At 44.1% G+C, this 12,039-nt stretch overlaps 1 protein-coding gene across 1 annotated transcript in view; it reads left to right on the forward strand.

Annotated features, from left to right (window-relative positions):
- Positions 1 to 12,039, forward strand: part of OTOG (otogelin) — a 1,187,449-nt gene that overhangs the window by 791,924 nt on the left and 383,486 nt on the right. Inside the window, exons 36-37 of the mRNA XM_086954148.1 lie at positions 2,270 to 2,415; positions 9,661 to 9,750. Of these exons, the coding sequence (XP_086810274.1) occupies positions 2,270 to 2,415; positions 9,661 to 9,750 (236 nt within the window). The remainder of the gene's footprint in view (positions 1 to 2,269; positions 2,416 to 9,660; positions 9,751 to 12,039) is intronic.

Below are 12,039 nucleotides of genomic sequence, written 5' to 3' on the forward strand. Positions count from 1 at the left end.
ATGTGAGAACAAAAAAAGTAATGTATTGACTGAAAATAATGTACCTTAAGATGCTCCAGAGTACTATAAGGAAAATGTAAGGCACAACAAATTATGACATACCATATTCAATTGCATATAATACTTAAAGATATAAATGCGGATGTCACAGGCATGAAATTACCTGGATGAACTGCAGTTACTAGAAGAGTCCTGGAGCAGCTAATATCTCTAAACGTCATCAGAACATCTCTCGGAAACTTCCTTGAAACACATATAACCTTGTATTATGAAACAATTATTGGATGCATTATACTCCCCAACATTTATTGTTACATTTCGATCAAAGGGAAAAATAATTGGCTTAAGTGCTTAATTTGAGCCGGAGCTTTCCGGTGCTGAGCACCGGCATTTGATTAGTTTCCAGTGCTCGGCACCAGCACCTAATTGTCAATACAACACTTAGGGCAGTCTGCCACAAGGTGGCGCTGCTCATGTAATTTAGAGAGGAGCAGTATAACAGCTGTGTAGGGAAACAATATACATAAACAAATTACTAATACCTGTCTCCCCAGCCATTTATTTTGCTTTGGGGTCCAGGAATAATCTTTACAGTCGCATTTACATGCGAGAGAAATGGTTAGTGGTTGTTTTGGGCTGATTGTCAGGGCGATGGGTGGTGCAAGTTGCAGTGGCCTCATGGTCAGAGCCCTGGCACTTAATATTTTACAAATTAAGCACTGCACACGCTTTATGGCGTCATAGAGACTCCCTTCAAAATCTGGACTGTACTTGTAATGTAGGGCAAATTCTTCACAGGAGAGAATGTACCCATATTTTTATGACCCTAGCTCATTGGAGGTTCCCTGGATCTGGATCAATCATACACCACTGTTGCACTTCTCTTGAGAATTTGAATTGATTTCTTGTTTTGTCTCGGGTATTATCCAGAGTTTAAGTGCTGCAGTTAGAAACAAACACTCAGATACAATTTGTCTTCAGTATCAAATTCATGATCTATATTTCTAAGAGACTTCGTCTGCCCTAAGATCCTTCGAGAAAGACACAATTTTCTTTCATGTAACTAGAAGAATACACTCTCCTCACATCTACTTCTATTTTAAGATAGGAGGAGCGGTGTCCCCTAGAGGCTTATGCTACACCACACTTCTTGGCTGTGCCTTGCACTAGAACAGTCACCTGGGGCGACAGGCGTTTCCTGGTTGCCGCCCCTAGACTCTGGAACACCCTTCCTGCACATATCCGAGCAAGTCCCTCCCTGTTCACATTCCGCAAACAGCTAAAGACGTGGTTATTTGACCAATAGCCTTGTATATCTTCTTTACCCCAGTTGCTGATCCATCCCTTAACTAGCGCCGAGACGCCCACGGGTATTCGCCGCGCTCTACAAATGTCAATAAATAAATAAATAAATAAATAAAACACTTATGCCCCACCACACTTTGAGTTGCTGGATCCTCCCACACTCAGAATTAACGAGTGAGAAGAGTAGAAATGTTTTGCTGCTTATGCACCCATTCAAACTGCAGGCAGAACAGGGAAGGGGCTGTGGACTGAAATCAGCTCGGCCCCACCAAACCCACTTCAACACCAAGGGGAATTATGCAAAGCCCCTAACACCCACCCACCGCTCCTAAACCCACCCTCAGACCCCTGGCTCAAAATACACCCCCAGCTCTGAGCAGCTGGTAATTAACTATGCAGAAAAGGACCCGGTATGCTGGTGTCCACATGATTGTTTGCCATTCTGGGGTCTGAATCTTTTAATGGAGGGGTTTAGATGCAGGCTGGAATTGGTGTGGGTGTATGTGTACCCGTAACAAATCACCTCAGGAAAAACCTGCAAAGAGATGCGCTCTAAAACTATTGTGACAACTATATTGTCCTAGAGTTACCAGTATATTCAACACATGTTTCGCCTAACCTTAGGATGAGAGAATTATCCAACTGAAATTCTACCTTTCTGAATCACAAGTTTTGGATGTACGAAGTTTATTCAGGCCAGTATTATTCTATAGATAAATACATTTTCTCAGGCGTGTTGATGCAGCCCTGCCTATTTGAAACATTTACCTTTACAATAACTTTTAATATTAATTGCAAGATAAGTGTGTAATTATACGAATCTTTATTTTAGATTAGAATATTTTACAGCAATGCAGTATCTTGAAAGTCAACATTTCTGCAGGGTATGTTGTCCTGCATTCTTTTAAATTTTTCGCATTTCAGCATGATTGTGAGAACATTGTACTATATTTTTTCTTTTCAGGTCGATGTTCCATTTTCTCTGATCTTAGTTTTGTTACATTTGATGGTAATCACATGGGTTTATTCAAGGAGGCGTCTTACATTATTAATCAAAATGAAAATGAAACAATAACGATCCAGGTGCTTGACTGCTTGAGCGCAAATATGGTAAGACTTTCAGTTTTTGATTTTTAAAAGGAGTTGTGTTAATTGAATAATTATTAGTTCAATAAGATGTGCTCTATCTGATCTTGAGTCATTCTTCAGTGAGCTGATACTGCTGCTGCTTTTACATCACAAGTCCGCATTATGAGTTGCACAATTTCACTCGGAGTGATAATGCGGGGTGGGATTATGGTACCGACATTTAAAGTCTCTACAGGCCCAATATGATGGGGTCCAGAAACTTCAGATCCGAATAATTCCATGCTCGAAGTCACTGGACCCCAGGTGTGTACTGCAGCAGAGCCCGGATGGTGCCCGGCACCTGAAGCAGTAGGGCGCAGCTGACAATGCTCCCCTGGACAGACAGAAGCCTACCCTGAAACCCATGACCCCTAGCTCACGCACCTATTTTTCCGCAGGGAAAAAAGCATGCTGTGTTTGTTGTAGGGCTGAATTTCTATTAAATTGTCTTTAAATTATACGTTTGTAGTAAAATGTGCTTTGCCAGTATCTTGAGTCATTTCTTTTCCCAAAAGTGCATCTACTTTTCCAGAATTTCTAGAGATTTAGGGCCATATGTATCAACACATTTTCCCATAGACACAGAATGGGTAAAATCCTTTGATACATCTGGCCCTTAGTCGGAGACTGGTTTGAGTAGAAAATGCACTAAGGGAGACCTTTTCGACTCAAACCAGTCTCCCCTTGTACCTTGTGAATCCTTTGATGCAAGATGCACCCTTGGGTAAAAAAAGACTAGGAGGCATCCTATAATACAAAAGATTTTTAGAATTCGCACGAATTTCGCATAACACAAAATTAAAAGAAATTGTACATTTCTATAGCATAATTAAAATGTCTCCCAAATTCTAGTTTATTGTATTTTTGGGGGTTTCTACTCCAGGTGGGTGAGACTTGTGGTTGAAAACAGTCCATATGTGACGATCTGCAGAATTTGCAGAAGCAGCTTCCAAGTGTTACCCTTTCAGAGTAGACTTACACATCCTGTCAAGATTTCCTAACAAACCTCCTTGGAGATTTTCCAGCTAGCCTATCAGCTCATAGAAATTACTTTCAGATTTCCTTGTTTATCCCTTCATTACATATAAATAGTAAGCAGTAAAAAAATGGTATGTTCTTTATTGCTTTTGTGCAATGACAACAATAATGAGAATGCAAACATATATCATTATGAAGGGTAATGGAGAGTGATAGGCGGAGCAGGATCATATCTTTCTCTTGAAAGAGGAGGTAGAAGGGGAGGTGCGGGAGTAGAGGGAGGCCTGGAGCAGGTAGGCAAATTCATGAAGTTTAATCAAAGAGGAGAGGGAAGAGGAATTAGGTGGCGTTAGGCTGGCAAGGCTAGGTGACTGTGTCAGGAGTGTAATATATAATGACGGGCCTTGTAGAGTTGTCGAGGATGCATCATAGCAAGTGCAAGGCAGTTAAGGTAGGGGCTATTGGTCGCCCAGGTCCAAGTTTGAAGGTTGCAGAAGGGGCACCAGCTGGGATCCTAAACACCTTTTGTAGAGTCTAGGTGGTGAGGAGCAAGGTTTGGGCTGAGATCGGGCGGTTGATCCTTTGTCCGAAATCGCCATAGAAGGATGTCCTACTCTATTGAGATAGGATATTGCAGAATTCCCCTACCCTCCTCCCTGCAAAGCGAAGCACTCTCTGTGCCAGGCCAGGCCAGGGTCGCGAGTCTCCACCCTCCGGGCTTAGAGGTTAGGCATCCCACCAGCGGCATTCTAGGGTGCTCCATGCTAGAAGTGTGGCAAGGTCTAGGAAGCATACCTTAACTCAACATCTCACAGTGTGTGGGAAGGTGCCCAAGGCACAGACCTTCCAAGTGTAGAGAGGGATTAAAACGGTTAGTTGTATGAGTTGAGAGGAGATCACCAACCAGTAATGAACAAGCAAGACATATGCCCAAAACATGTGACGTAGGTCAGCGTCTGGTGTTAAGCAGTGTAGGCAGGTCACATTTGCACCAGGAAAGTATCTGTAATTCTCTCAGGAGTTAGATGAGAGAGACCGAGTTGGTGCAAATGCCAAGCGGGAGTCCCTACACTACCCTTCCCACAGGGAGTCTGAAGGATATGGGTTCTATCTCAAGGGCAAAAAGGAGAGAGGATGGAGGACATCCCTGTTTAGTGCCTCGGCAGAGAGTAAATGTGGATGGATGCCTTCCCTTTCAAACTCATACCTGGGGCTTGTCATATATGAGTCAGATCATTCATAGTGTCTGCTCATTCAACTCATAGCATTTGAGAAAATAAAACAAGGATTTTCAATTCTGTGAGTTGAAGGCCTTTTCGAGGTCCTATACAAGGCTGGCTGCATGGGGTCAAGGGTCAGCACTGACCTCGAGACTTCTGTAAGGCATCCAAGGTTCAGTGATGTAATCCTACCAGGCAGGGTAAGCATCCATTCTGTATTGGTGTACACTAGGCTTAGATCCAGGGGAAGGAGGCATTCCGCTAATACTTTACTGAGAATTTTATAAATGGCATTAAGCATCTTTGAAGGGTGTTGTGAAAACGTATTTGGGGCCATCTTTGATGGGTTTTGGAAATGGGAATGAGTGTGGACTCCCGAATCAGCGACAGAAGGAGTTGTTATTCTATCACCATGTTATAGAAGCATTCCAGGTGGGGGTAGAGCAGGTCAGAGTTAGTCCAGTAACATTCAATAGGAAGACAGTCTGATTCCAGGGTTTTATTAGTTGCGAGAGAACGAACCGCTTCTGCAATCTCTGCAGAGTAAATGGGAAGAGCTAGCGCATGGGAGACAATACCAGTATTAGCAGCAGGGGTAGTCACATCATCGGGATCATATCAAGTCATCAGTAGTTTTTGGAGTAATATTCAGAGGAGTAGGTGATCACATTACTGGAGTGTGCAAGATGGAAGTCAGTGTAGCTGGCTGAGTCGTGTTGTGTTAGTGTGGGCAACTTACCAAGGCTGCAGAAGGAGGATGTGGTCTCGAGGGCCAACCAACTAATCTTCCAGACAGAGTGAGTCAGGCTGACAATGCAACATATACCAGGATGCCTCAAGGAGTGGTACCATTTGTGGCACCATCTGGGCCATGAGGTGGGCGCTGGGGGGGTGCCAAAGCGGAATTGTGGAATTGGTCTATACAATTCCAGGCTGCTTCAAGGTCGTTAAAAAACTGTGAGCTGTTGGCTGTTGTCATGGAGCATTCTGCGCGTGGCTGGAAATAGGTGGAAGTAGGTGAGGTTCAACTATCATAGCCTGCATTTTACTGCTCCATAAAATTCCCATTGGTGCTGGACATCAATGGTATAGTCCAGAAAAAGCATCATATGGGCATTATCGATACGTAGAGGTGACATTTGCAAGCCTCCTTCAATGCCACATCCCGGTCTCTGTAGTGTAGGTTCCAAGCAATCAGCGGTCGAGGTGTGGACCCTGGTGGCAGTTTCGGCAGAGGGATTCTATGCACATGTACAATGTAGAAAAAAGGAGAGAGTTTGTCCATTGTCATGAAGCTTTTAATCCAGGTTTCTAGGAAAGAGACTATGTTGGGGCCCTCAGCCCCCTCCGCCAATCCCACTACTTGCATAATATTTCTGGTGATCGCCCCTCCATGTCCTCCATGTATTCTTGTAGATGGCCTACTAGGTCACGGAGGGTTGCAACCAGTCGTTGTACATCTCCTGACTCCGGTTGTAATTCTGCAGGTGTCTTTTCCACATAAATGACACGTTCTAAGATCTTCCTATGGTTGTCATGTAGCAGATCTTGGTCTACCACAACTGCGTCGATTTTGTGCTTCAGAGACGTCTGGCCGTTACAATGATGATCAGAATCGAATCAAGTTTCTCCAAGGTGCCTGCCTGAGTGAGGTCTCTCGCCTACGTGGAGCCCCAGGTGTGTAACCTGCCGCTGTGGTTCTGGGCTTTCCTATTGTGGCAGCGGGCGATGGGTGTAATGTCATGAGTGAGCCTGCTTACGGGCAGATATTATCCTATTCTGGAACACAAGCAGCCCATCTGCGCAAAAGATGTTTATGGTCCCCATGTTATGGATCTGAGTAACCAGTCACAAGGATTGATGAGGCAAAGAAGGGGCCAGAACACAACAGTCAATGGCTTCTGATGTCCCCTCAGGGTGGGAGCAAGTGTACTGCAACAGACCGTGCAGCGGCAAGGGTCAGGCCCAAAGCAAATACGCTGAGGTAGGGAGGGCAATCCCTTTCTCCACAAGTGCAATAATGCATTCCATGGCTGGGCTCAGCACTGATGGAACATTGCCACCAAAGTGGTCAGAATTCCACTCACCTGTAATTCCACTCACCTGTATCCTATGGGAGTCTTATCCCAGGGATGGGGGGCTAGTAGACTGCTTTTGTGCCTGGAACATGCAACATGCCTCCTCGAGAGGCCCACGCTGACAGCGCAGGCTTGCGCTGCTGTTCAATGTTGGATAGTCCCAGAGTTCCAAGTGGGGGTCCAGCAGAAACATAAAAAAGGTCCCAGATAGTCTTAGCCAGGCCATGGCAATGGCCAGGTCCAATCACAATATGTCTCCGCTAACTGTGACGATCAGTCTGCAGGGCAGGGTATAACGAGTTCATCTGCCAGTAGGTGTAAGGGTGATCTGGCTGGAAGTCGATCTACCAGCACAAGGCGGCCCTACTGTATGCAGACCAAGGTCACCACCACGTTGCTGATGAGGGGGATGATGGTGGCGCCTCAGCAGTGCTGCCACAGCAAGGCAGGCAGAGAAGCAGTAGTTCGGCCCTGCTGCCTGCTGTGGCCCACCACAGCAGCTGATGAGGTCCGGGACTTGATCAGGCTCAAGTTGAAGGCAGAATTGGCCAATTCCATGATGTGAGGTCCCCAAACACCACAAGGCCTGCTGCATCGCCTCTCTAGGTGTATGGAGCTAAGAATTGCTCATCTCCAGTCATTTACATCTTTAGTGAAGGGGACCACTGAAAACAGAGATTTGCAGTGATGCTACTGTGAGGGGCAGGTGGGAGAACAGTGGTCCGTTCCCACCTGTGGTGGCCTCACAGCTCAGCAGACAGCAGAGTTCGAAGCTGCAAGTAGACTTGAGGGTGAGGTTAGCGGTGGCTCACACCACGGTGGAAGGCCCCCCGAGACTGCGATGTTCTGTCACGCAGCTCTGCTTAGTGTATATAGCCAGAGGCGGTCTCTACCTGGTCGCCCCCTCAGTAGGAGTCATCCGCAGCCTCAGATGGACCCCAGTAGAGCCAATGAGTTCACTCCGAAACACGCAACCTCATGTGGAGTCCCACAGGGCTCCTCCATCTCACCCCTCCTCTTCAATTTGTATCTTCGGCCTCTGATCCACTCTTTAAAAGATATATCGGTTACCACCTTCAATTATGCGGATGACCTTCAGCTGGTCTTCACCTTGGATAGCTCCACCGATTCCATTCTTCAATTCCAAACCACCATGCTCCATATTCAGAGCTGGATGGACTGAAACCATCTGAAACTCAACCTGGGCAAGACTGAACTAATCCTGCCCGGGAAGACTGAACTTGTCTGGGGCCCTCACTATTGGCCGGCGGAACTGGGTCCCCCTCCTCCTCCTTCTTCATCGGTAAAAAGCCTAGGGGTCAGCATTAACGCCGACCTTTCCCTCAGAGGTCAAGTGGGTGCAGTGGTCCCATCTTGCCTATTTCAGTTACGCAGAATCAGGAAAATTGCCCATCTGCTTACCCACTCTGCTCTGATACAGGTTTTGATTGCCTTGGTTCTGTCACGTTTAGACTTTTCAAATTCCATCTACCTAGGCCTTCCTCTGGGCCTTCTCAAGCGTCTTCAATTGGTTCAAAAGCAGGCTGCCAAGTTAATCCATAAGCAGCCTAGATAGCTATCTGCTAGACCAATGTTGGATAAACTTCACTAGCTTCCTATGGCTCAAAGTATCGCCTTCAAGACTAGGTGTATTGTCTTTAATGCTCTGCACGGTAACAGCCCAAAATTCATCAGCTGCAGAATAGTTAGACATGTACCTCTCCGCAATCTCCAATCTGCCCACCTCCAGCTGCTGTCTGTCCCTACTTTCAAGCTCAGACGCCAGGGGGGGTGTAGGTTTTCTTACCTCGCCCCAACATTCTGGAACTCCCTGCCACTATCAATCCGGATGAGCAACAATCTCCAGGCGTTCAGAAGAATGCTCAAAACCTGGTTATATGAGCAAGCTCTCGGGTGATCTCCCTGTGTGTGACTCCTTGCCTGATTAGCGTCATGAAACCTCTGGGTGACCGTGCGCTCTATAAATTCCTACTAAGATAAGATGAGTTGCAGATTATTGGGAACTGGCGTGGAGCCACGGTATCAGGCATCTGTCATCTTGGCTCTCCAAGCCACGCATGGGCCATAGTGAGCAGCAAGATGAGTGTGGCAAGCCTGCTGTCCTCAACATATTTCATGCTCTCAACCTCTGGGCAATAAGATTCCTCGGAGGCTCCACCAAAGCCAAGTGTCAGTAGTGTATTATAGTTTGAACATTCTAGCACTCGCAGCTACCTTTCTTAATGATTCAGTGGTGTGATCATTCATGGGTTTTTTGAACATACATTATACCAGATGCCCCATGTTTAATATTGTGTGCCTATACTATATTAAATTATGATTATAGTGCTTAGACTATCCTAGTGTTCAGCCGAATAAAATTACCATTGGTGAATTGCAAGAACCTGTACATAATTTGTATATTACATGCTTTTAACAGTGGTATATTGTACCCATATTGTTTACTTTTATATGTATTTTTTCATGCCGACAATCCAAATATTTGCCACTAAATTAATGCATCTGTATCATCTTAAGATTTTGTTCACAAAAGGAGAAAACAGTACATTTGAGGATCATCAAGTATGTACAGACACATGTGCACACACTCAAATACACGCACCGCGCACACAAGCACATATTTCATTTGCCGAAGTTGGTTAAATCTGCTACAGAGTATTGCAGGAAAAAGTATTTATATTTTAAAGTCATCTGTCGAAGAGGTCTGTGTGGTTTTAAATATGAATGTATTGCGGTACCTTGTTATTTAAACTCATCTTGTGAAATGAATGTAATGACAACGTGATTTTAGACAGGACTAATGAAGCATTCAGTCTTTCTGTGCAGACAGTTGTACAGAAGGTGGCAAATATGCAGAACACCATGAATCATGTATAGAACGTTGACACAATACTTTACTGCATTAAACTTTCTGTTTATTGCCTCCACAGGGCAATGTGCATTCAACAACACTATGCTTGGCACTTCTGAATTTAACGCATTCATCCAATCAGATAATCATTGATCGTTTGCAGAGAAGAGTAAGTTAAAAAAAATTGCACAATAACAGAAATTAACAATCCATTGTTGTTCATACACTGGAAAATGGTTGTCTTAAAATGCAGCAATATCTTAGAAAATCTTGTGGACCAAACTGTTACACACTACTAATTGTTTATTTATTTTTTCTTGATTTGTTAAATGAAGTGAACATGCCTATAAGAAATCTGCTACATTTTCCAGCTATTTATTATTGCAGTTGGTGGGTAAATGTATTAAGTGTATGTAGCTGAGTTGGTAACAGAAATAGGGGATAGTATGTGTTGTGGAATGTAACCAGTTGCTCGGATTACTTACCAGTAATCTTTGTTACTCCAATTCTCTCTTCCTCATCATAGGACATACATAGTGATTTTTTACCTCATGTTTCCCATTCAGGCATAATCTCTTAAACTGTGTTCCCTTTTTATTAAACGAAACCCAAGCTCCTCCCATACATTTCACCTTATCCTATTGCACTTCCTAAGCCATACCCAAGCAACTCTTATTGTCACCGAAATAAGAAGGCCAGGATTTAAGGAGGGAGGGTGTGTTGTAATTACTGAGACGAGGAAAAGAGAATCTTCCTCATCCCAGTGCTTACATAATACATGTATACCCAAGCAAGGGCCTTCTTATCATAACACAAATGGCAAGAATGAAGACACAAATACATCCAGGAGTGAATCGATTTTATTGCAAACAAATAACACCCTTACAAATGCCCAAATAAGCCACTGAAGGGTCATAGGAAATCACATCCAAGAGGAAAGGCAGTACTGTGTCTTGATTTCTATAAAATGGAGACTTAACCTTAGGAAGAAAATCTGGATCCAAAGACAAAATCGCCCTATCCTCAAACATCTCCAAATAAGGATAGTGGCAGTGGAGAGAACTCAACACTACTAGTCTCCAGGATGAAGTTATAGCCACTAGGAAAAAAAACTTAAGAGACAAAAATGTGGTTGAGGATTCCTCCAATGGTTCAAAGACAGGACCCTGAAGGAAAGAGAGGACCAAATGTAAATCCCATGGAGGAAAAACATCTTCACCTTTAACATAATCATTGAAAATTCCCCAAAAAGTCAACCAAACAAGAAATCAATAGGTTCCAGATTACCCCAGGGGGATCTAAAAGCTCTTATGGCAGACAATTGAAGTCTCAATGTGGAAACAAAAATGTTTTACTGAAACCCTCCTGAAGAAAATCTAGTATCACCAATTATTAAATGAACCCCAGTGGTGATTGTGAGACTTCCTGGTTAACTCTCTCCTAGAGGTCTAAATAGAAAGGGAGATGGACAAGGAAAGACACATATTTAACAGACCATAGTTTCAACCTACAGGCTAATAGCCAAAGATGGCCAAAGGGCATTACCATTAGAACTGAATGAATGAATGGAATGGGGAACAAGGGGAGAACCCATTCCTTGTCTAGTGCCAAGGAGTGAAGAAAGAGAAACCACATTCTCCTTGACCAAAGAGGTACTATTAGAATAATATCCAGTTTCTCTCTCTTGACTCTGAGCAGGACTTTCGAGATGAGGAAAAATGGAGAGGACCCCTTAACCAAGGCTGGAAAAGGGCATATATTTATTCCCAGAGACGGCTTGTTCTCTTCATGGGAAAAGAACCGAGAAACCTGTGCATTTGAGAACTCAGTAAACAGATCTATGAGAGGAACCTCCCATTTGATGCATAGCTCTTGAAAAACTAGGGGATTGACAGTAAAGTCCTGTGGATTGGAAAATACTTGACTCATCTGTCTGCCTGGATATTCAAACTACCCTGATTGTGCACTGCTCTCATAGAAAGGAGATTCCTCTCTGCCCAGGACATTATCTGTAAAGCTAACTGGTTCAAGGACTGACTATTTGTACCGAACTGTCAGTTGATAGAAGCTTTTGTAATTAAATTGTCCATCCTGATCACCAAAGCGGAACCCTTATACTGTGCAAGAAAAATCCAAAGAGCTGCCTGCACTGCATTCAACTCTCTCTAGTTTGATGAGTGATTTTCCTCCTGGGTAGACCAAAGTCCCTGAGAAGACAGCTTCGCTGGTCTAACTCAGGAGACTCCATCCACCAGTCAGATGAGCTCTGACCACCAAAGTGACTAGAACAAGCATCTGATAGCCCTCTGAAACTGGGTACCAATGTTGAAGGGTATATAGGACCATCTGATCCACGTGATACAGTTGGCGCCTGAAAGAAAAGGAAAAAGCCATCAGCATAATCATACCACAGAGCAATGTAGTTCGATATGATGGAACAGAAACCAGAATATACTTA

This window comes from Lissotriton vulgaris, chromosome 2_1 (assembly GCF_964263255.1).
Source record: "Lissotriton vulgaris chromosome 2_1, aLisVul1.2, whole genome shotgun sequence".
Lineage (NCBI taxonomy): Eukaryota > Metazoa > Chordata > Amphibia > Caudata > Salamandridae > Lissotriton > Lissotriton vulgaris.